The following is a 25,648-nucleotide window of genomic DNA, read 5'->3' as shown; positions in this document are numbered from 1 at the left end:
AGAGTTCCAGAGAATAGCAAGGAGAGACAAGAAGGCCTTCTTAAATGAACAATGCAAAGAAATCGAGGAAAACAACAGAATGGGAAAGACTAGAGATCTCTTCAAGAAAATTGGAGATCTCAAGGGAACGTTTTGTGCAACGACGGGCATGATAAAGGACAAAGAAGGCAGGGACCTAACAGAAGCAGATGAGATTAAGAAGAGGTGGCAAGAATACACAGAAGAACTATACAGGAAAGATCTGAATGTCCCTGATAGCCATGATAGTGCAGTCACTGAACTTGAGCCGGACATCCTCGAGAGTGAAGTCAAGTGGGCCTTAGGAAGCATTAGTAACAACAAAGCTAGCGGAGATGACAGTATTCCAGCCGAGCTATTTAAAATCCTAAAAGATGATGCTGTTAAAGTGCTGCATTCAATATGCCAACAAATCTGGAACACTCAACAATGGCCGCAAGACTGGAAAAGGTCAGTTTACATTCCAATTCCAAAGAAGGGCAACGCCAAAGAGTGTTCAAACTACCGCACCATTGCGCTCATTTCACATGCCAGCAAGGTGATGCTCAAAATCCTACAAGCTAGGCTTCAGCAGTATGCGAACCGAGAACTACCGGAAGTACAAGCTGGGTTTCGAAGAGGCAGAGGAACTAGAGATCAAATCGCCAACATTCGCTGCATCATGGAGAAAGCAAGAGAATTCCAGAAAAACGTCTATTTCTGCTTCATTGACTACGCTAAAGCCTTTGATTGTGTGGATCACAACAAACTGTGGCAAATTCTGAAAGTGATGGGAGTACCAGACCACCTTACCTGTCTCCTGAGAAACCTGTACGAGGGTCAAGAAGCAACAGTAAGAACCAGACATGGAACAACCGATTGGTTCAAAATTGGGAAAGGAGTACGACAAGGCTGCATATTGTCACCCTGCTTATTTAACTTATATGCAGAGTACATCATGAGAAATGCTGGGTTGGATGAATCAGAGGTCGGAATTAAGATTGCCGGGAGAATTATCAACAACCTCCGATATGCAGACGATACCACCCTAATGGCAGAAAGCGAAGAGGATCTCAAGAGCCTCTTGTTGAGGGTGAAAGAGGAGAGTGCAAAAGCTGGTTTGAAACTCAACATTAAAAAAACTAAGATCATGGCATCTGGCCCCATCACTTCCTGGCATATAGAAGGGGAAGAAATGGAAGCAGTGACAGATTTTACTTTCTTGGGCTCCAAGATCACCGCAGACGGTGACTGTAGCCATGAAATTAAAAGACGCTTGCTCCTTGGGAGGAAAGCTATGGTCAACCTAGACAGCATAGTAAGAAGCAGAGACATCACCTTGCCGACAAAGGTCCGTCTAATCAAAGCTATGGTTTTCCCAGTAGTAATGTATGGCTGTGAGAGCTGGACTATAAGGAAGGCTGAGCGCCGAAGAATTGATGCTTTCGAACTGTGGTGCTGGAGAAGACTCTTACGAGTCCCCTGGACTGCAAGGAGGTCAAATCAGTCCATCCTAAAGGAAATCAACCCTGAGTGCTCATTGGAAGGACAGATAATGAAGCTGAAGCTCCAATATTTTGGCCACCTAATGCGAAGAGAAAACTCCCTGGAAAAGACCCTGATGCTGGGAAAGACTGAAGGCAAAAGGAGAAGGGGACGGCAGAGGATGAGATGGCTAGATAGCATCACGGATGCAATGAATATGAACTTGAGCACACTCCGGGAGAGAGCGCAGGACAGGAAGGCCTGGCGTGCTATGGTCCATGGGGTCACGAAGAGTCGGACACGACTGAACGACTGAACAACAACAAAATGATGCCCACCACAAAAGTTCTAAATTAGTAAACTTCACCCCTTGACTGGGCTACAACAAGTGAATTTTGTGTGATCTTTTTTGAAAAATATATACTAGGGATGTCAAAGAAATCTGCAACAGAATCAAATGAGTTCAGCTTTCTATGAATCTAACCCACAGGTTCTGTAGCAGACCTGCTTTTCCTGAATTGCACGGATTCCACAGACTTGCAGACCAGATTTTACTTTCTGGAAATGTGCAAATCAGTCACAGAAAAATATGTAAAATAAAAAGGTACCAGTCAAAAATGTGCATTCTGCAAATGCGATTGTGCAAAAATGCACATTTGTGAACATTTGGGAAATTAGAAAAAAATCTAATTCTGCCAATGAGCAGACAACAGAATGAAAGCACCTGTCAATCCTTGAAATGCACACAGAACAGATTTCACAAAATCCGTACATCCTTAACAGCAGATTAAGGCAGACATGGGACAGAATAGGGTATAGGTGAATGCATGTGAAAGGAACATAGACTGGAAATAGACTGGTTCACTTCACCCATCCTTCGGTGGGATCAGAAAAGGCAGCAAACATGAAAGATATTAAATATGAGCCTTGGGAGTGTAGAGCAGGATGTGTGCATAACTATCACTTGTGCCCATGATACTGAACCGTCAATTCTGGGCTTTTCAGGGTTGTTGGAAACATGCCTTGGCCATGCAATTAATGTTATTGCAATCAAGTACTTCATTTTTAAGTATTAAAATATCTTCTCTGCTGCTGAACATGTTAGTGCTCTATTCTCTCCAAGACAAGGCTTCCCTTCCCAGTTGTGCACATCAATAGCAATTATGTGACTTTTCAGCAAGATGGCTACCAGCAGGAGATCCTTAAAAGTGCCAAATGACATTTTCAGACACATTTCATGGTGAGAATTGCTTCTTGCCTTGTCAGATTATATATACACTCCTTTTACTTCCCTTTCAAAATATGAATTTAAAACCATGCTTTTCAAGACTGAAAGCTGCTTTATATTGGGTGAAAATAAGCAGCCTGAAAGGTGCTCTTCTCCCAAATCAGCCCACCTAAAAAGTAAGGTATGCTTGAGGGCCTCCCCTGGATGTTTCCACCTTCATTAGGTAGGCAGGTGGAGACTGGTTTGAGTGTTATTTCTGTGCTAGTACCCCATTTATGGAATACCCTCCACAGGTAAGGGATGGGTCTATGGGGTCCTTCAAACAGAGCTTTTATCCTGCTATTGAGATTGCTCACTCACGGACGTTTGCGGGTCCTTTTCATGATGTCATCAACCTCCAGGGCACAGCAAAGGTATTTCCTGGTTATTCCATCTCAAGAAGATCCTTTTAAAGTCAGGATGCTACGCAATTAAAACAGCCACTAGATGGCGGTGTTTCATTGAGTTCTATGGAACCTTGAAAATTAAAAATTTCCCCTCTCAGCAATCACGCGGTCGCTGTCTGGGAGCTGCTGTAAACACAGGAAGGCTCCACAATGGGAGGACTGTGGTTTTTTTCTTTAATGTAAAGGTAGTCCATATCTGTCCCATGCCAATTTTGCATATATTTAATCATAAATCCATTCCATCCAATTTCTGTATCACTCTGCAATCTTTAAAAAAAATTTTTTTAAGAAAAGCATGAAAAGTCACATTGAATTTCATATGCGTTTTTCCCTACCATACATAGTTTGAATGAAACTTTCCCTAATATATGCCTTTTTGCTGAGAACTGCACCGCACATTGTCGAAGTGTGCAATCCAAAGCAGAACTGCATTCCAAACTGTGTATTAGTCTGGGAATTGCAAATTAGTTTGGCTGGTTCACCTGAAAATGAGAATCAAATTAAATTCTTCTGCATTGTGCATTCCTACCCCAAATAGGTGCAGGGAGCACCAACATTTCTTTCACTTATAACAGGTTAAGAGAGCAGTTCTATGGCCACTAGACACTGTCTAGGACATTGTGATTTATGGCAACTGAGGTCGGGGCCAGCGATCTGACTGCGGTTGCCAGGAACCGCGCTCCCCACCCCCTACCCCACCGCTGCCTAGGTGGCATGGTTCTCGCCAGTCTCCGCACTTGGAAATGGAGCGTGGAGGGAGTGAAAAGGGGCCAGTCCCAGGGGCGGGGGGGGGGGAGACCACAGAAGCTGCTTTACACAGCTTCCTATGCACCGTGTGGCCTCCCCCCACTCCCGCTACGAAGTGACCCAGCTAGACAGCCAAAATCAACCATCTAGCCACAAAAGCAGGGCAGCCTGAGCACAGAGGAGAGGATCTCCTCCATGCTCCACCCACCCTGCATAGGATACTTGGTGGCCTCCAAATTTGGAGATTGTCGATTATCCCAATAGGACTGTACCCTTAGTTTATTCTTCAAGATGATCAGTGGATGATCTGGGGTTTCTGATGTTATCCATCATTCTGATTTTATTTGCTTTTAGTCTTCTTCTCCTCTTGGAGGAACTGGTTATGCCGTTCTATTGCTGTTACCTATTGTTGATATGCATTTTTAAAAAATCATAAATTGCTTTGAATGTTTTAACTAGGAGTATATAAATGTTTTAAAGGAATAAATGTGGCAAAATGTGTGAGAGCCATATGTAGGTCATCATGAGCACACAAAGGATACATGTTAATGGAGAACAGAATGTGAAAGAGGATCATTTTTAAAAAAGCAAGTATACCGCCTTTCTAAACAAATTAGATTTTCTTTCATATTACAGAGGTACGTATAGTGTTATATACATGGGATCATCGTCCGCCATCACATTTTACTTTGGTCAGGTTATTTCTAGTTTTGTGAGCTGTTCTTTATTACTGATAATTTTCTTCATTTTGCTGTTATAGCAAATTGTTTAAAATATTTTGCTTAGGGCTCAGTGGAAACTACTTAGCTGGTTTATATCCATTTTCATGGATGTTGGAAAAGCACCTCCTGTTTCTAGTGATTTCTAGTTTTGACACTTGTAAACCTCTTCATATTGTTTTGATACTATTATAAATATAACAATGCATGCCGGAACTAAATCTGTGCCAATGACTAAACTAATTTAGATATTCTTGGCAAAACTAACATATTCGATGCAGTCAAACACACAGACACACCCCGACACACCCTACTCTAAATATTCACATTGTTTTAACGCCGTTCAGTGCCTTTGTGTTGCTGCATGGTCGTAATATTTTCTTCTTCCCTGCCCTTAACTCTGCTCAGCCTCATCTGCCATCACTGACGTACATCACTAACTATGTAAGTGTGCATAGGCTGTGCAGGCCTATGCACACTTACCTGACAGTAAGTCCCATTGAGCGTAGTGAGGCTTATTTCTGAATGAGAGCACACAGGGCTGCCCTGCACATCTGATTAGCTGTGGTGACCACTGTGATCCCCCTCCCCCCATGACATCACATTGCTATATCTGGCATGTTGATATCATAGGCACCATTAAGAAACAAACAAACCCATATATATATACACGTCATCACAACCAATCAGATTAAAGGGCAAGGACAGTGAGTGCTAAGAAGAAGAATAAACTGTTCAGAGAAGAAGAAGCTGCCAAAAGAGCAAAGGGGAACTGAATTTGAACAGCATTGAACATATCATGAATGTTCAAGGGTTGGTAAGCAAGGTGAGTTTGGCTGTAGAGAATATGCTATTTTCAATGCAAATATTGAAATTAGCACATGTCCTGTGAATCCTTCATTTTTTTAATTGTATGTCTACATTGTAAACTACCTTGAAACCTTGTATAAGGAACTAAATTAGGGATCTGTGGTTTCCATGTCATTGGACTCCATGGTCTTATAGGCTCCTTCCAACCCTACTATTCTATGATTCTATGATAATTATGGATTTATAATTTGATTATAGATTTCATATCAGAAATAGTAACCAAGCCAATGTAGATAGAATAACCATAACCTTTGCTTTTTTATATAGAATTGGGGAGGAGGTCTTCCCTTAATGAGCCCATCCTGGAGTTCTCTAATAACATGGATGATTTCTTTGTGCACTAATATCCTTTGGTCTATTTGCAGTGCATTATGGGTACCAAAGTTGGTTCTTTTAGCCACTGTGGAGCTTCTTCACCATAAATTGACATCTGGTGTAATCTTTCTTTTTCTTTCTTTCTTTCTTTCTTTCTTTCCTCTTTGCTGGTTAATGCAGGTTTTCCAGAATGCAGAAACAGCAAGAACAGTGTCACATGTTTACAGCCCTCCTCTTCGCATATATTTTCCTGCTAGCAGCCGTGAGCATTACTGAAGCTGGCAAAAAAGAAAAACCAGGTAGGGATGCTATTAATTATATTACTAGATATTTAGACAGGTGGTGGCACATATAGCTTTCTCTTTCCATACCTCTTTTACACATATCTTGATATTAAAGGTATTGTGTTTTTGTTTTTGTTTTAAGTTCCATTGTATTGCAGCTAATTGGGAAAGTATTATTCAATGCTGGGATTACTCTCCCCTCCCTTGTACCTACCAGTTGTCTAAAATACATTTAGAATAATTACTGCATCACCAAGATGGAAAGATTTTTAAAAAAGTCTGTCTAGTCTGATGCCATAAGGCAGGACAATCCATTTATCAGCCTCTTATAGATCAACCTACACAAGTTAGATGACATTGTGGCACAATTAGAAAACAGATGCATCACAAAAAAGAATGCCTTCGAGGTAATGACTAATGCTTCAATCCTGCACCCACAGATTTGGGAGTAAGCCCCATTGAACTCAGTGGAATTCGCTTCTTCTTTTTTAAATACTTTTCAAATAATTTGCTTCTGAGTAGACGTGCATAAGATCAGGATGGCACCCAGCCCTCTAGCTATTCCACCATACCAGTTCTCGCTCTATCATCTCAGTATCAAGCAAGACCCAACAATAGGATTTCAGGTGAAATATCTGCACTAGGGCTGGTTCTGAAGTTCTGAAATTCAGAAATTATCTTTTCCAGTCTATTATGGGATGAGCCAAACCAACTTCAAAGTTCAAGCCTACCTCATGATGGTCTTGACCTGGTGCCACCCATACCCAATGGATCCATCCCTTACATTTACCCATTCAAACCTACCAGGCAACTGCATTTAGAAAGGCTTTTGATGAGGTTTGCCATTACACTTTTGGTACTGCTGTCACAAGATCCCAAGCACAAGGATCCATGGGAGGTGCAATTTCCCATGCATCCTGTTAAACCCACTGGGACATAAGAGCAATGCTGGATCATACCCAAAGCCTAGCAAGTCCAGCATTCGCTTTGCACAGTGGCCAACCAGATGTCCAGGGGAAGCCCAGAAGCAGGACATGAATGCAAGACTCCCTCCTGCTCATGTTCCCCAGCAACTGGCATAGAGAGGTATATGGTGTCTGATATTGGAGTTAATATATAGCCATTGATAGCCTTATCTTAGGATGTCAGGGTCCTCTGGAACTATATGAATCCTTATGACTTGAGATTCTGCTGATGCGATGAAAGTATAGTGGAGGACCCACAGTAAGGCCTTCCCATTGTGAGACTTTGCTGCCAATAAGTATGTTTTGGGGAAGCCCTGGGGTTCATAGGAGGTTGGAGTGGGGAGACATCCAGGCCCCTTTTGCACTCTGACGGCATCATCCAAAGTGTGACTGGGCCTCCTCTTGGAATGGAGGTGAATCTAATTCAGGCCTGTGTTGAACTGGGCCCAAATTAACTAATTTAAGGTGAACTCCTTGCAGACTGAGTCCTGGACTCTCATCACTCTTCTGCAGTGTCCATTGCTTGGTCACATGACCTGTGCTAGGGACTGAAACATCCTGAGGAACGAGATCTAAGAACAGCCAAACCACACACAGGAACAGTCTAGCAGTACTGTGGAATGTTCAGGTACAGGGAAATTAGCCTTGTACCTTGTTCTAAGGAATACTGCAAAGATTAGAGCTTTTGCTGGCCACACTCATTCATTTGCTCTTCTCCCCTGGGGCAGATTCAACAGATCCAGTTTTGTTATGTAATGCAGAGAAACCATTACCTTTTTGAGGGGTGGGGTGGGGAGACATGCTGTGACTGGGGACATGCTGAAATGACAAGGTGCTGATGTTGTATTCCACTGTAAATGGCAACGGAGGAATTAAGTGCTGTCGAATCTGACTCAGATTCTAGAGTCATTGGTTTATTACAGCCAGGAAGAAATATAACATCACACCTGCAAAATTATCTGACTCAGTAAAGTCTTAGCAAGGCCACATAATAGCATGGGAGTGGGGGGAGAGGGGAACCTCGTCATGGAAGGGAAAGCTGTTTAGGAGGAAAGGGTTGTTGAGTCACAAATTCAGGTAATTGCAGCAATGTAACTAGCTTTCCTAACTGCATGGGTCATAAATGGTTAAATGGTAGATTGTTTCCCTATGGACCACTTGCCTCCAGAAGTAAAAAAGACACAGGTGGGGAGGGATATACAGATTTTTTAAAATTCATTCTGTCTGCATTTCTCAGATTGTCACGTGCCTTTCCTTCCATTGTCCACTCATTGGCTGAATCAGATTTTTTCCAATTTTCTGAACTTGCAAAAATGTGTAAATCCCCCCCCCAGTGCGCAAATCCCCCCATGCATGTTTTCATGCTTTAGGAGGAAATGCACATTTTTGGCCAGTGTTTTTTATTTTACATATTTTTCTATGACTACATTTGTGTAAAATCTCAGAAAGTAAAAACAAAACAAAACACAAAACACAAGTCCATGGAATCTGTGTGACTCAGAAAAAGCCAGTCCGCTGAGGAATCCATGTGACAGATTCATAGAAATTCAAACCCATTTGATTCTGTTGTGGATTTCTTCAATATCCTATGGGTGGGGAATGTTTTTTGGCCTGACGGACACATTCATCTCAGGGAAGGTCATTGTGAGCTGCATGCCAGTACCATGTGCCTGTGGACTCCTCTCTTGGTGCCTGCCAGACTCCCTGCCCCTCCTGATTTACATTTTATTTAAGGTTTTTTTTTTTTACTGGGAGGCTGACCTGCTGCAAAGCAGAATGCTGCCCTCCAGCACCATCGTGATTTGGGTTCAACAGTGTGATTCGGTGTTTTGGAACAGATTACTTTTCTTTTAGCCTCTCCAGTTTCCTTTCTGGGAAATGAATGTTTTATGATGGTCCATGCCCACCATGGTAGCTATTTTATGAATGGGCAAGTCACCATGGCAGCCAATTTGTGAAAGCACCCACAACTAGGGCTTTGCACCACCTCATTACAAAGTCCAAATACTGAGGCAAAGCGAGATGTTTTGGAGCAAAAGCCTCATGATACGAGGTGGTTCAGAGCAGTACCGGGGTGCCCTGGGGCGAAGCCCCCCCTCCCCATGAAGCGCCTCCTCATATGTTAGGACCTCTACTGAATGCCTCAGCAGCCCAGACAGGCTGTCTCCAAAATGTATCAACTTCTCAATGCTCATGCGGAGGGGCATCATGAGGAGGAGGAGGGAAGGGGTTGGACTCGATGGTGTCAAGGGCTCCTTGGAGGCCTCTCTCAGTCTAATCCAGTAGCCAAGTCCAGACACCGACAAAGGGATTCTTTTCAAAGCTTTATTCCTCTTTTACAACTTAACAACTCTACTGTTAGCAACTAGATATGAGCAGCAGAGTACCTATGCCCTACGTTGGAACAGTTGGTCCCCATTTGAAAGGGAATCACTGGCATACCCCTGAACTTAAGGGCTAGGGAGAGTCCCTCCCCTTTTCCCTTGGATCCTCTGGGCGCAGCCGTTGTTTGCGCGCCAACCAGGCACTATGCCTCCTTTCTGCGCCCTCCCTTTGGCGCTGCTCTCTGTGCGCGTCCACCAAGTCTGCTACCCGCGCTCTGTCACTCCCTGGACTGCTATCTAAGCTAGGAATGCTGGTGGGAGGAATCTCCGTCAGCTGTTGGCCCTGGGAAAGAGGAGCGCGCTCCTCTCCCAGGAGCGACTGCTCTTCCTCAGAATCAGAACTACTCTGGGATTCTATGGGCTCAGTGTCCACCCTGACAGATGGCCTTGTAGGCCCCTTCCAACCCTACTACTATTCTATGAAGGAGGGAGAAGGCAAGTCAACACTGGGAGGTGAGCACAGGAGGGGGAGGGAGTGTGCTTTGGTGAATAGGAACCCTCAGCTGGAACTGATGCTAGCAGTACAGTATCCCATCAGAGAGAGCGTTGAAGGAAGGGAGTATATACTTCGGCAAAAGGCTGTGTTCAGTCATTGCGCTAGCTGTGTCTCTGGGAGAGAGGGCTGGTGTGGGTAGATGATCATGTGTGTGCACATGTGCATTCCTAGGAGTTGTTCCTTCAATTTATCCAATTTTGATCACCATTAGGCTTTCCTCAGAATTTAAATTAAAAGGAAACAGCTTGGTTGTACCGGGAGCGTTCCCTTCTCTCTCTCCTTGATCGTCCATCCCCATTGGGACAGTGTCTTTTGCAGCACCTCTTCCAGCCGCTTTCTCCTATACCTTTGTACCTCCAACTCATTTGTTATTTGTATTTGATTAGATTCTATCTCTCCTTTCCATATTTTTTCAAACTAACATCATTTTCCCTTGCAAATTCCTGCCATGCTCCCCCTCCCCCACCATTCCTGTGTCCGTTTGTTTATCTCGATTTTGGATTCTGGAGAAGGCTGCCTTTGTTGTGTAACCTCAAGCCTTACTTCTGCTTTCTCCATTTTATTTTCTTGTTCTTTTTGTCAGTCAACTATATCTCTGTTAGACTGGGTTTTTTAAAATCTCATTTAGAATTTTAAAAACAAACATTGACTTCTGAGCATGTTCCCCCCCCCATTTAAGTCATAATCAAGCATTCAGTTTTTTCTTTCTTTCTAAATCCTTAAAGACATAGTATAGCAGCCTATGTGTGCAGTGTTTGTCCCCCCACCCCCACGCTGAAGTGAATTGTCTGTGTCTTCTGTGTTGATCCTCCCAAAACAGAAATTAAAGAAGGGATTTTAAAAAATTAGGGTTTGATTTGGCTGTTATCTAATTGCCTGTGCTATTACCCTGTATTTCTTGAAGTTATCCTGCCTTCTATAAAAGAACATGAAATATAAAACAATAAATTGAAGACACCCGTCATTAGCTTAGATAGTTCTGCTTTTCTTTAGCTCTTGTGTGTCCGTGTATGTGTGCGTGCTGGGTTGTAGTTCCACCAACACTATACATCCAAATGTCAAGGCAGTGTTGAAAAAGCACGAGACACATAGTATTTATATTAATTACCTTCTTACTCCAATAACAGTCCACTGTGTGGCCAAGCAATTCAGCGCAATATGAGGCACTTCGGTATTTTGGCAGGGGCAGAGGTGGAGAGAAGCTACTACAGCTCTTTGCTTTGGGAGTTTTTCTGGAAAAAATCAAATTGCACCAGCACCTTGCACACAAGCCAGTGGGCCAAAATGTCTGGACTTTGGTGGGTGGGATGCTCTCGAGGGGGGCTGGGAGGGGCCCAGGTTTCACATGTGTGCATGGAAACAGGGAGAAGTTATAGATCTTCGCTATGGGAGTTTTTCTGGAAAAAAATCAAATTGTACCAGCACCTAGCACACAAGCCAGTGGGCAAAACTGCCTGTGCTTTGGGGGGTTCAATGCCCTGGAGGGGGGCTGAGGGAGGCCAAGGTGTCATGTTTGTATGTGGAAACAGGGAGAAGTTACAGCTCTTTGCTTTGAGAGTTTCTATGGAAAGCATCAGATTTCAACTCTGCCTAGCACAAAGACCACTGGGAGAAACTGTTTGAAATTTTGCAGGTGGCCTCCTCTCCAGGTGGGTGGAGAGGTCCCCAAATTTCATGCCTGTATAATAAAAACTAAAAAGTTATGACCGTTTGTATTTTCTCTTGCAAGTCTGTGGGAAAACACCCCGAACAGGTGATCCAGATATCCGAATCTCGGTTCGGATTCAAATCTGAGTCGGATCGGAAGGGGTCCAAATCGGTCCATGGTGGATCGAGGTTGCTTTGGATGATTCAAAGTGGCATCCGAAGAGTATTGGGGAGTCCGCGTACAGCCCTGCCCACAACACACTCTGAAAATTCCAGATGTGCCTACCAAACTAAAATGGTTGGGGATCCCTGCCCTATTCATACACTGCATTCACTCACACACACTGGGTGGCAGAGAGAGAGGAGGTCCTTTCTTCTGTGCTGCTCAACTCAGCAGAACTGCCACATCTTGGAGCTCCAACTGAACTAGTCTTTCTTAGCCCTTGCCTTTCCTGATGGGAAAGATAAGGGCCAAGTGAAGCCAACTGATCTGCCACCTCAAGATCCTAGGAGTGCCTTGAAGTCGTGGCTCAGTCAGGAAGCAGCTTTCCTGGTTCCTTTCTTCTCCTCACAAGAACACTGAGGGGTGAGCCGAGGCATGGATGCCACTGCCACTGCAAGGCACTTGAGGCACCTGTGAGAGCTGCTCACAGCGGAGTTGGCTCCCCTCTTCCTTGTAGGAGTTGGCAGGGGCTTCAGGGAGGAGGAAGGCCCTCTGTAGGTGCCTCATCACAGGCCAGATGGGGAGGCTTGGGAAGCCAAAAACTGTCTGCACCCAGATGGTTCCCCATCTCTGATATAAGAGAACATATAATAGTGATGACAACAAAACTTAGCATATAGAGAGATTGATTGGTGATTCTGGCCAGTTGGGGTTCCTGACTGGGTGGAGAGCCTATGCACTCTCCTGTCCTGCTATAGCAGGATCAAGCACAGTCCTGGGGGAAGGTATGGGACAAATCCATTCAGCAAAGTCAGAGGGGCAGGTAAAGATTAGAAGCACAGTATTACCAGTCATGAAGAAGGGCAGTCCAAAAGCAGGATCTGAGGTGGAGCCGAGGTCAAGCACAGGCAAGCAGTCCACATCAAGCACAATCCAAGAAACACGGTCTTATCAGGAGTCCAGGGGTCAGTAGCATGAGATTGAGAAGTCAGTCCAAAGAAGAAGCAGGGTCAAGAAAACTCAGTTGCAAGGAACTGACAGCTGAAATAAAGGTGTTGTTCCAGCAGCCCTGCCTGCCTAGGACTACAGCTTATAAGCTGAAGCTTCCAGAGCCAACACCCAGCACTCATCTTCTGGAAGAAGGTCTCCTTGTGAGGAAGGTCCTAGTCATGATGAATCATTTACTTATGAGGAACCTTCCTTTGCAAATGGGCATGCCTTCTCATGGGGTTGTTCTGGCCTGCTTTTCAGCGGCTAGGTGGTTGATCAGCCTCTGGAGGCGAAGCTTCCCTCCTCTTGTGGAGATGGACCCATGGCCATTTCCCTTGAGGCCCTGGGCTCCTCCTGGTCTTCTGGAAGGGGCTGCTCCTCAATCCCTTTGTCTTTGGGAGCTCTAGCTTCTCCTGTGAAGAGGATTCCTCTAGTGGGAGGATGACATCCTTTGCTTCTCCCAGGTAGGGATGGGTGAACTCTCCATGGTCTGAGTCATACACTGCTCACCTGATGCCCCACTGGCCGCTCGCCCCTGTTTGCTGCTCTGGGTGAGCCGCTGGGTGGTCCATGAGTGCCTGGCTGCCTGCCTCCTTGCCGAGCCACCATTTTGTGTGAAATTGGCAGCTCATCCTGGTTTGTAACCATCAATTTGCACAAATGGCAGCTGTAAAGGGGCCATTTATGCAAGATTACAGGTGTGAATGGACCATTTATAGCTCTAATCTTGCGTAAATGACTCCTTTATGGCCTCCATTTGCACAAATGGACATTTGCAAACAATGGAGAGACCTCCCCAGCCCTCACAAATGATGTATGAAGTACAGAGAGCAGTCCCAGCCCCTTAGGAGAAGTATCAGGCTGCAGTCCAGGAACCCAGCTCTGTAAAGGCATTCTTTATATAGCTGGCCTCACCAGAAAGCTTGCTAACAAGTTGCCGCTGGGAGTTGGGCATGTCAAGGCTAGGGCCTGTATAAAAGGCAGCAAGACTTTCGAGCCATCATTAGCAACAATGTATTTATCTGTTGTCAGCATTCATGCATACTTCATGTATCCTGAACTCCGCACCTGAACTGGATTTTTGTGAATGACTTCGGATTGATTCTGACTTTGCCTCTGTGTCTCCGTTGCTTGGATTTCTTGAACTATCTAACAAGCTGCTTCTCGCCCATGCACTTTATTGCTGTTCATTACTATCAGCAACCTTGAATGTCTCTGCTGGCAGAACTCCCACTTAGAGGAAGCTGTGTGTTTTGAAAACACATGCTGATAAAGGACTCTGTCTTGGAAACGGGACAGGTGAGGTGGAGGTGACCTTCACTTCCCCATCCTCCTGCTTTGCATTTTCACTGGATGGGCTTTTTTGTCCATCTAGCTGGGGCAGTTCAGAGGGGGAGGGAAGGAGTCTGGAGAGGCCTTGGGATAGCTCATATCCTGGCTTCCCCTGTCTCCTCCCCTCCCTGCCCATTGAAATGCCCCCTTTCCAGGTCGAGTTCTTGACCATGGAGAGCAGCTGGCACAGTTCTTTCTGAGCGGGACAGGGGTTGAAGCATGGATTCCCCCCCTCCAAGGTTGGAGCACTGTCTCCGACCTAGGATCTGGGAATCCAAAATATACTATGGCCCCTCAGATGCTGTCTAAGGGCCATAGGATTGCTCCCTAAGTTGAATGTAGCATTGCATCCCATTAGCAGCATATGACACCCCCAGTAGGGTAACAGGGAAAAATCATGCTTGTTTCATTTTTCAGTGAAAACATGAAAGCTTTAATTAAAACATATATGCTGTGAAGATATCCATTATATTACATTTTCTTTTCTTTTTTCTTCTTGTACATCAAATCAAAAACAGTGTTTTATAGGAAAAACACTTTAAAAGAAAACAGTTTTATTACATGATAGAAAACAGCAGTATTGGGTTTATTGCCATGTTGTGCCTGTCATTATACTATTTTTTTTTAAAAGGAACTACAGTAACACTCCAGTCACATTTTCCCTTCGTACACATACTGCTGTGTGTGTGGGAATCCCCTACCACTGACACCCTATTAATTGTTTAGTCCCCCTTTTCCCTACCTCCTATTTTATGTATTCTGAGCATTTGTCAAGGAGAAGACCCAGTTTTCTTACCTGGGCTCTGATAGTTATCTTATTCAGACTGTTTCTTATGGTTCTTTCCAGAGAAGAAACTGAAGAAATCTGACTGTGGGGAATGGCAATGGAGTGTGTGCGTTCCTACCAGTGGAGACTGTGGGCTAGGGACTCGTGAAGGCACCCGGAGTGGAGCTGACTGTAAACAAACAATGAAGACACAAAGGTGTAAGATCCCCTGCAACTGGAAGAAGCAATTTGGAGGTAAGGTCTCTTGAGTCTAGATTCACCGTTTTGCTAAGTATGATCACTGCAACATTTAATCATTTAATTTATTAGATCAATCAATAAAGTTTCATTTCATTTGACTAATAAGACATCCCTGATTAAATAGTCAATACCTCTCTCTCTCTGTCTCTCTCTGTCTCTCTCTCTCTCTCCATGTATCTGTAAACATACCCCCACAACTGCAGATGGCAGGCATCTAAAATGGTGTGTGTTTACATGATCAGACTGTGTAGGCTGACACCCCAATCCCTAATCTTACTTTAGGTGCAATCCTATTGTGATGATCATCATAAGCCTCTGAACTCGGAGGCTTATGGTCATCCTATGCAGGTGTATGCCCCGGCCATGGGCTTCCAGAATTTAGAGGTGCTGAGAAAGTGTTAAGTCAGATCCAGGTTTGCTTACAAGGAGACTTTATTGAGTTAATTACAGCGCATAGGCGTGCCCAATGGTTAGATCAGGCAAAAGCTCTGAACAAAAAGCTGTGCTGCAAGGTGACTTTTATATCATACATGTTAGTCAGGCATAGCAGTGACATAGTATGACAGGTGCAGGCATTAATTGGAGTTCATCTACAACTTTCCCAGTGTAGTTACAGTGCTTAGTAACGTATTTGGCAGAAGCAAGACTATCATAATTTTCCCAGCATATACACCTGGTCCTATTTAAGATAAACAGAACTTCACTTCTCAGGCACATTCTAGGCCCTGATAAGATAGATGGTACCAGGCTCTTTAGCATGGAATGTGCTAAGGTGGCCATATCGACCTTTGACTCATCTTACAAGCCAAGATGCCCCCCTGCAAGGGAAATGCAACTAATAATGAACCAAAGCAGACAGCATTATGGATCTCTAAGCCTCTCTAAACTACTATTAGCTGGCTTACAGGCAGGGCAGGAGGAATGATGGAGGCTGTTTCGTTCCTACCTGGGTTCCACCGTTTCCCCAGCCTCCTCTTCAGAAACTGAAAACTAGAGCCCTTGGGAATGCCTGCTTTCACTTTGGGACAGTTGTACCCACTGTCCCACAAGCTTCAGCCCTTTTACCCTCTCCCAGTTCCAGAGAAACTCAATATGCTCAATTGGTTCTCTCAACCCACTACAGGAGAAATAACATGGAAATAGATCTAATAAAGGTAGCGTAAAATCAAACACATGGGAATTTGGATTTTTAAAAACAAACAAATAAACATTTATTTAACATAAGAGTTATATGTTATTATTCATTAATACTTGATCCTAACTTCCCTACCTACTCTACCCCTTCTAAAATCCTATACAAACCCCCCACTTACTAGATGTTGCTTCCACAATCTCTGAGGCGTCAGTTCCTTATATAACCTCAGAATCCTCACACACACTCAGGCCCCTCCCACCTTTCACTCACTCTATGGCACACTATTACCCCTATCTTAACCTGGGTTAAATTTAACAATGAAAGCACACACATTAATATATCATGCATACGTTCGAGAGGCGATCTTTGCCTCCCCATCCTCCCACCCTACATTTTCACTAGATGGGCTTTTTTGCCCATCTAGTGGGGGCATCTCTGAAGGTGAGGGAAGGCAGCTAGAGATACCTCAGAATAGCTCTATCTTGGAATATCCAGTCTCTTCCTCTCCCCGCCCACTGAAACTCCTCTTTCCTCCCTCCCCGAGGTCATGTTCCCAACCTTGGAAAGGCAGCCAATGTGGTTCTTTCCATGCCAGCTGTGAGGGGGAGTGAGATTGAGCTCTGATTCCCAGCTCTGAGGTTAGAGCACTGTCTCCACCCTCAGATCTGGGAATCCAAGCTATCTTATGGCCCTCAGGCACTGTCTAGGGGCCTTAGGATTGTTCCCTTAACCTCTCATTTGTTTCCATGTTAATTGGTGATTAAGGGTGCAATCCTAGGCATGTTTAGAAAAAAGTTCTACAACTCCCAGCATGCCCCAGCCAGCATGGCTGGCTGGGGCATGCTGGGAGTTGTAGGGCTTTTCTCTGTCTAAACATCCACAGGGGTTGCTGTAAGTTTTGAGTCAACAACCCCTGGCTAGGGATAGATAAATTTGTCAGTTTTGCTTATTCCCACATTCTTTTTTTTAAAAATCTCAAGTTGTTTACATTCCCATGTGTGAAGGAATTTGCAAATTTTGGTAGGTTCTTATTAAAAAAACAAACCAAGTTCTCACACATCTGTACCAGCCAAATTCAATAGGGATGGTTAGTCCTAGGATGGAGACGACCTTGTTGTACCTACCTGCATTGTAGCTGTCAGCGATGATGAGCATGATAGGAAAAAAAGAGGCAGCAACCACAGATAAGCATCATAAACATGGCTGAATACACAGGGATTTAAATCCAGATTTTCAAGAGCTCAAAGTCCTCTGTTCGCATAGTTGAATGCGTATGTTTTTCTATTTCAACCATGCCTCCCTACTGACTTCCTTTGGTCATTTTTAGTCGCTCTTGCACTATGGAACGTTAGATTCCACACACTGGAAACTGATCCCTGTTATTAGTTGGATGAAGATGCATGTGGGTTGACATTTCTTAAATGGCAAAGTGGGCTTTGCCAGTGATAGTGATGGGGGGGATTTTGTTTAGTTCCTTTTTTTTAAATAAGAACTTACCAAATTTATTTACCAATAGGACTGAAAGAACTCAGTCAAAAAAACATAAATTGTAGGAGAAGGTTCTAAAATTAGATACAGTATTAACAACTCTCCTCACTATGTGGTAGACCCTATTGAGCGTCTACAGCTTCCTCACACTTCCCATTTGAAGACTAATGAAATGCAGACTTCATGGCTTTAACATCAGCCCCTTTTGCCTCCCCCTACCACCTTTTTCACTTTCTTTACCATCTTGTTTGATGAGACATTCTGAAGAATTCAAAAGATTGCACAATGTTATGTGACTGGAGTTGGCCAACAAAGGTATTATGACAATATGAATTTTAGTGGTTTTCTTTTGGAATTTTTCTTTTGGCCAACATCGCTACTTTCACTCTCTTTGTAAGCCCGAGATGATAGCTTCACAACCCTATTGGTGTAAGGTTGCACAGTGTAACCAACCACCATGAAAACTGGCAGACATAAGAGTTTAAATGATGCACAGATATATCTGGGGCCTCATAAAATCAATCACATTAGACCAAAATATTTTAATCCATCTTTGATGGACATTCTGTCCTTTCACATCAAAAACAGCACTTTCCTTCAAACACTTACAGCACAACCCTATACATGTCTACTTTCAAGTAAGTCCCATTGAGTTCAGTGGGGCTTACTCCCAGGTAAGTTAGTACAGGATTGTAGCCTTAAAGAGTTATTGACTGGATGAGATGCTAGCATACTTCAAGAGCCTGGGGGTCTTCTTTCTGGTGGCATTGCAAACCTCAAGTGAGTTTTCAAGCTCCATTTGTATCTCTACAAGTTGAAGGAAGGATCAGAGCAATTTTTTTTTTTTTTTTTAAAGATGGCTGTGTCAGGCTGAGTGGGTTAATTAGCTCATCAAAGTCCACAGGACAAAGGGAAATTTTGAGCAAGAGAGAGTCAGTTTGATGAGACAGTTAAAAGATAAAGCAAGGGCAAAACAGTAATTAGGAGCAACGTTCTATTGCCAGTATTTGCTAGAGCATGCAGTGCTGTTAAAATAGGCATTTGTCTCCTGTCTGAGCTTCATGGAGCTCTTATTCTTTTGATACAGGGAAAAAGTGGGAAAACCTGGTGAAAATGCAATATTCCCATCCAGTGGATATGGACAGATAACACAGGTTCACATTGAAACATTCCTGTTCAACATAACTGCACAAGGTTTTTGTTAGTAGTTAGAGCTCATAGAAACATTCAGCATGTGGTACCAGCAGGGATGCTGGAGAAATTTGAGACAGATTAAAATGAGCTCGGATTTCTAAGAATCCAACCTGAGGAATCTGCTGCGGAGCACCCCCCTCAGGCTGCACAGAGTCTGTGGACTTTTGGATGATTTTTTTACTTTCCCGAAATTTACACATATAAATCCATAGAAAAATAGATACATTTCTGCTGAGGAAACATTGAATGGAATGGGGGACAATACACTAAATGTTATGTACTGAGGTAAATTATGTAAATACTTAAATACTTCCGTAAATATTTCTGTATTTTTCCGCATGATGAAAAAAAAAATTGCATGTGGGCGGATGATGGAACAAAAGGCGCCTGACAATCCACGAAACACAGACGGAGTGGATTTTACACAGTCCCTAGTATCCTGGTATCCCTAGGTACCAGTGCTGGCTCCAGTTTCTGAGGGCCCTTGGTGAGACACTCTCAGTGGGCCTTCTCCCACAGTGAGTCCACCTTCTCAGTGCCATTGTCATCGGCTGCTATTGCTTTGCATCCTCTTTCTCATCATTGCTACCATTTGCTTGCTTGACAGGGAGCGAGCCAGTGAGCAAGTAGGCAGTGGCATCTGTTCCTCCTCCTTCTCACCACAACCACAAATGTCTGGGCCAGAGTGGGAGGCAGGTGAACAAGTAGGTTGCAGTGGTGAAGACGAGCAATTCCAGGTGGTTCTTGTCAGTGGTCCCCTGTTGGGGTGTAGCACCTCAGCAGGTGCCCAAGTATTCCTACCCTTGATGGTGGCCCTGTGTGGTATATTCAAAAGGGGGATGGAGAAATATTCCCAGCAAGGTTCAAAGTCCTGCTCCCCAATATTTCCAAGAAATGTGCAACAAAAGTAGAGCATGTTAAGAACATTTGCTGTAGTCTCAACTGCCAACAGCAGCCGTCCCCAACTGGACATTCTCCAGATGTTTTGGACTGAAATTCCCATCATCCTTGACCACTGGCTTTGTTGGCTGGAACTGATGGGAGTTGAATCTGGTTGAGTTGCCCCTGGTTGAAGAAGGGTTGAAGAACAGTTTACCAACAAATTTCACCTATTGTAAAGTCTAACCTGAATCTGGAGGGTCTTTTCCTTGGGCAAAAAACCTGACATTGATGGGGTTTCGAAGGAAACTGAAAATAATTCCATTAAGGCTGGTGGAATTATGGGGCAGTGGTGTTTCCACATCACTATCACCAGGGCCAGCCCTTCAAGAAGGTGGGGTGAATCCCCACTTCAGGCAGCAGATCCCAAAGGGCATTGGATCCTGTGTGCCCCACCAGCCAGAGAACTGTGTGTGTCACCTGCCTGATGCCTCACTTTGAGGACACCTCAGAACATGGCATCAGGTGGGCAGACTCTCTGAGAAGCTCTGCTGGCTGCTCAGAAGAGAGATGGGGAACAAACAAAGGAGGAGGAGGCAGACATTCAAATTGGGCTGTGCCAAGTGGCACAGTGGTTTCAGGTTTCAGTGCTCCCTAGGACCACTGGACAGGCAAAAGTAGCAGACAATGGTTCATCTCCCATTTTTGAAAATATAAAATCCAGCTGTTAATTCAAAACTGTCCCCATCCTTGGTCAACCCTGGATGATGGGAGGATTGATAAAGGGAGAGATAATCTGTGCATTTTTCAAAATTCGCACATTTTGAGAGAGCTCTGCATTTTTCAAGTACACATTTTGCAAATGCAAACACAAGTTCAGGAATTTGTGAACATTTTCAGAGAACACGCATTCATGTTCATGTTCATGTTCAGGATTGCGAACAGGGCATTTTTCAGAGATTTGTGAACTGAATCAAAATTCTCATACATACATCCTTAAGATTATCTCTAACATATGTGGGTCCTAGGCTGTGTAACATAGATATTAGCATAAAAAATTATATATAAAAGAGTAAGGTTAACAAAGTCTTCTTGTCCCATTTGGAGGTAAAGAACCCTCTGCGCTGGTACTTTTGAGTAGCCATTTTTTTCCTCCTATTCAGCTGCTGCTAATAAAATGTGATGTGCTGATTTATTCTTTGCAGCGGAATGTAAATACCAGTTCCAGGCTTGGGGAGAATGTGACCTAAACACTGCCTTGAAGACTCGAACTGGGAACCTAAAGAGAGCCCTACACAACGCGGAGTGCCAGAAGACTGTCACCATCTCAAAGCCCTGTGGGAAGCTCACCAAACCCAAACCTCAAGGTAGCACGTCTTTGGAAGTCATTGTCATGGGTTCTCTCCCATCATTGCTCCTAGGTATCTTTAAACCCTTGCCTTGCATGCAGATGGCCCCAGGTTCAATCCCTAGCATCTCCAGTTAAAAGGATGTAAAGTAGGGAAGGACTCTGAAGAGCAGCTGTCAGTCAAAGGAAACAATACTGGGCTGGATGGACAAATGGTCTGACTCCATCCAAGGCATATTTTTATGGAGGAAGGGTTAATACGGGGGTAGGCAGCCTGGTGCCCTCCAGATGTTTTGGACTCATGCTGGCTGGGCCTTATAGGAGTTGTAGTCCAACATGTTTTGGACTACAACTCCTATAAGCCCCACCTAGCATGACTCCAAAACTCTGGAGGGCACCAGGCTGCCTACCCCTGGGTTGGTATGAGGGCTGCCATCTGATTCAAGGATTTTATTTAGTCATCTGCCTTTTGAACAACCAACTGATTTAGGGCACAGTCCTATCTGGATGCCCATCAGCCTCCAAAGTCAGAGGCTAATGGGCATCCTATGCAGAGTGGGAGGAGTGCAGAGACCACCTTCACCTCTCCACTTCTCACTCTCTGCAGTTTTGCTAGATATGGGCATTTTTTCCCTGTCTAGCTAGGCCTGTGTCTGCAGAGGGGGAGGGAAGATGGCTGGGGAGGGCTGGGAAAAACTCATATCCCCTTTTCCCCTCCTCTTCCCACTCACAGAACCGTCCCCTTTCCCTCCTCTCCGAGATCGCTTTGCAACCTTGGAGAGCCAACTGGCGTGGTTCTGTCTGCACCAACTGTGAGGGGGCAGGGTTGGGGTTGGGGAGCTTGGACTCCTGGGTCTGAAGTCAGAGCATTTTTTCCAGCCTCAGATCCATGAATTCAAAGTATCCTATCCCCCCGCCCCTGCTGTCTAGGGACAATAGGATTGATCTCCAGATTGAGTAAATGTAAATGCGCTTGCATATCACTGAAACCTTAATATCAGTGCCTTTTTGATAAACTGTACAGTTTCATCAATGAAAGCTTCACAACCCTTGCTGATTTAAAATTGGCCCACAGCAGCTAGTCAACAAGACCTTTGGTTGATTAAACTACCAATTAAAGTTGACTAAAGATTGCATCCCTAGTTAATATACAGACATCTTTTTTTACCTGTGAATTGTTGATTTCTGTCATATATCTGGGCCAGATAGGACAATACTTGTCTGATCCAGACCATCATGTGAAGGGGACCCTGTCCACCCTTCCTGCCAACCCAAGCATCTGTCCTGCCTCCTTTATCTCTGCACATCCCCACAAAGATGCAATGTTTCAATAAAGCCTAAATGTATAACCTCCAATGCATGGGGACCAAAATTGTGCATTTGATTACCAGATTCTATCTGGGAAATCATCAACTATGTAATTTTTGGCTTATGTGCTTTGGATTTACACAGGTCAGCCAAGTTCAAATGTTATATCTCCATTCTCCACACATCTGATGGTGGATGCTGGGCAGATGTGCTTAGTGGGTAGAGAGTATAGGCACTCCCTTCCATCTGATGGGCTCCGTTGTGGGAGATGTATAATTGAATCCAACCCAATCTGGTTTTGTCTAAGACATACCTGTTATTAAGAAGATAATCTAAAGAATTCTGATGGAAATGGCTGGCTACTATATTGCCATTGATCTTCACTCTGTATTCGTATGTTGTCTGAAAGACACTATTAATATATTTTGCATTTACAGATACTTTACTGTAATAGGTAAGGTTTGCCTCTGTAAAAGAAGGACTCTTCTTCTTTATTTGAATGACTATACAGAATATGGAATGTTTCCTTAAACATAAAACTATTTCATTTTTGTCAAGGTCTAAAAAGAAAGACAAACTGATATAAGTTGTAGAAAGACGTGCTGTTTTCTTTCTTTTTTTTAGTATACCAGAATGACAAATATCTATCTGATTATTTTACACTTGAGTTATATTTGGAATGATCTTATAATAAGAAGGATATTATCTGTCTTTCCTTGTTCTCTTCTTTTAAATTAATAACCAATTTATTCCGTGCTGTATTTCCTTTAAACTCTCAAGCCGTTCCAGTTTTTGTGTAAGAACCCGCCCCCCACTCCACACTTCCTTTTGTTCTCTCTTCTTTATATCTGGCCTCTAACTTTTCTGATTGCGTTGCTTGATTTTAGATTGTGAACCTCCACACAGGGAATCGCTTTTTAACAAATACATTATACAGTGGCATGCAATTTTTAGGCACTCTGTTAATGTAATTATGTTAATGTTGCTGGTAAGAATAATAATGAAAATGAGTATTTGGCATAACTTCAGAACAGCAGGTTGGAAAAAATGTGAAAGAGGCTTATGTATATTCCTTCCAACATAATATCCCATGCAACTGATGACCTGTCATAGACCAGAGCTGACTTTGGCAAGAGCCCCAAACCCAGCAGCAACGCTTAACATTTAGGATTGTTTCACACCTTACATTCTAGCAGACTCTGGTTTGCCATGGAATATACATTCCTGAGGCATCTGCTGCCAATCCTGGCTTCCGAGTGAGTGTCTGAATGAGCCCTTGCATGTACAATAGTAGTATGCAAGATGGGCACTCTCTATGTCATCAGGAATCCTGGAAAAGCTGGACTCCTGAGTGTGCAGAGAGAGAGAAAGAGCTCCAGATGTACAATTGTAGGTGCACCTTTTCAGACCTTACAGTCAGGGATGTCTCTGCCATTAGGCAGAGTGGGGAGACCACCTCAGGCAGCTGGTTTTTGGGTGCCATGAAAGGGCAGCTGGGAATAGTAGGATTTTTTTTTGTCTAAACATGCATAGGTTTGTGCACTAAACATATTTTCCCTCTTTACTTCCCAAGCAAAACTATTGGTGGAAGCCATTGGCTGCTGGGTGGGTTATGCTCTGGTTCTTCAAACCAGTAAATTCTTTTAAAGGTGCAGTCTTATGCATATTTAGAAAGGAGAAAGCCTAACAACTCCCGGCATTCACCAGTCAGCATGACCGACTAAGCTGGGGGTTGTAGGACTTCTTTTCTTTCTAAACATGCATAGGATTGTGCCCTCAGGGAGCAACCCTATGGCCTCTAGTCAGCAGTAGGGATGGCGGAGAATTCCGCCACGGAACTGCCCCCACCCCCCCAGTGGAATCCCCCCGGGTCAGCATTTACCTGGAGTGGATGTGGCAGATTCGGCGGTGGCAGCGGTTCCGGTGGTGGCGGTGGCTGGTCTCCTGGCCGCTGTGGCTGGGCTGCTGCCGCCACCATTGCCATCCTTGCAGTTGTGATAGGCTACGTAAGAATTTACGTAGCCTATCATGGCTAACAAAAAAACCCCTCCAACACCCCCCCAGCGTATGCAAATGGTGGCGGCTACAGCGGCCACCATTTGCATTCCCTATTTTTGGCCAATTTATCTTACGTAAGATAAAACGGCGAAAAAAAGGGGAATGCAAATAGCGTAGTGGGCGCTATTTGCGTTCCTTTATTTTTTGCCGTTCTAGCCTAGGTATTTTTTTTTTTTTTTGTTAGCCTTGATAGGCTACATAAATTCTTACATAGCCTATCATGGCTGCCTGGGTGGAACGGCAAAAAATAGGCTAGAACGGCGAAAAATAGGGAATGCAAATGGCGGCCGCCATAGCCACCGCCATTTGCGTACGCTGGGTTTTTTTGGGGGGGTTAGCTGTGATAGGCTACATAAATATTTACGTAGCCTATCATGGTAGCCTGGCTGGACACAAATGGCGGCCACTACGGCGGCTGCCATATGCATCCGCAGCAGCCCGTCCGCGGCCGGAAATCTGGCTGCGGATGGCCCGGAGCCGGCCATCGAGGATTCCGGGGGGGGGAGGACCGGATCGCCTCCCCCCCTGTCGAGGATTCTGGGGGGAGGGACGGAGCGCCTCTCCCCCCCATGAACAGAATCTGCGAAAAGGTAAGTGACTTTCGTACATCCCTAGTCAGCAGCTAGACGGCCATAGGATACGTCAGTTTCCAGGAACCGACCTCATAGGCAGCACAGAATGGCCCTGTGCTCCACGCTTGGAAGAGCAGCATAGAGCAGCATAAAAGGGGCATTCCTGGGGGGAGGCAGGAAGGGGAGGGTGGAAATGCCGGTACAATGCATCTTATGGGTTGTCTGGCTGCTGCTGCCCCCACTCTGACTTCTCGCAGCTAGACAGCCAAAATTGGCTGTCTAGCCATCAATGCAGGGCAGGAGAAGCATGGAGGAGACAATCCCCTCTGTGCTGCTCCTGCCCTGCATTAGGCGGTCGCTTCAGAGTTTGGAGGTGGCTGCCTATTCCCATAGGATTGCACCCATAGTCTCTTTTCCATCATCTGAAGAAAGGCTGTGATAGATGCTGGTGCAGATGTCCCCAAATTGTGTATAAAACAAAAATGCGCATTTGCACATATGCAAATATATGCATTTGCAAAATGCGCATTTTTGCAATCGCCATTTTATTTCTCAAAAAATAGTGACCGCG

The 25,648-nt window shown here is 44.4% G+C and overlaps 1 protein-coding gene across 1 annotated transcript in view; it reads left to right on the top strand.

Annotated features, from left to right (window-relative positions):
- PTN (pleiotrophin) overlaps positions 1 to 25,648 on the top strand; it is a 165,170-nt gene that overhangs the window by 114,677 nt on the left and 24,845 nt on the right. Inside the window, exons 2-4 of the mRNA XM_084809471.1 lie at positions 5,988 to 6,106; positions 14,916 to 15,089; positions 20,997 to 21,158. Of these exons, the coding sequence (XP_084665597.1) occupies positions 5,998 to 6,106; positions 14,916 to 15,089; positions 20,997 to 21,158 (445 nt within the window). The 5' untranslated portion in view covers positions 5,988 to 5,997. The remainder of the gene's footprint in view (positions 1 to 5,987; positions 6,107 to 14,915; positions 15,090 to 20,996; positions 21,159 to 25,648) is intronic.

The sequence above is a fragment of the Heloderma suspectum genome, chromosome 7 (genome assembly GCF_057233095.1).
Source record: "Heloderma suspectum isolate Gila_16-S chromosome 7, 16-S_ref, whole genome shotgun sequence".
In the NCBI taxonomy this organism is placed as follows: domain Eukaryota; kingdom Metazoa; phylum Chordata; class Lepidosauria; order Squamata; family Helodermatidae; genus Heloderma; species Heloderma suspectum.
This window is presented reverse-complemented; position numbering and strand designations above follow the sequence as displayed.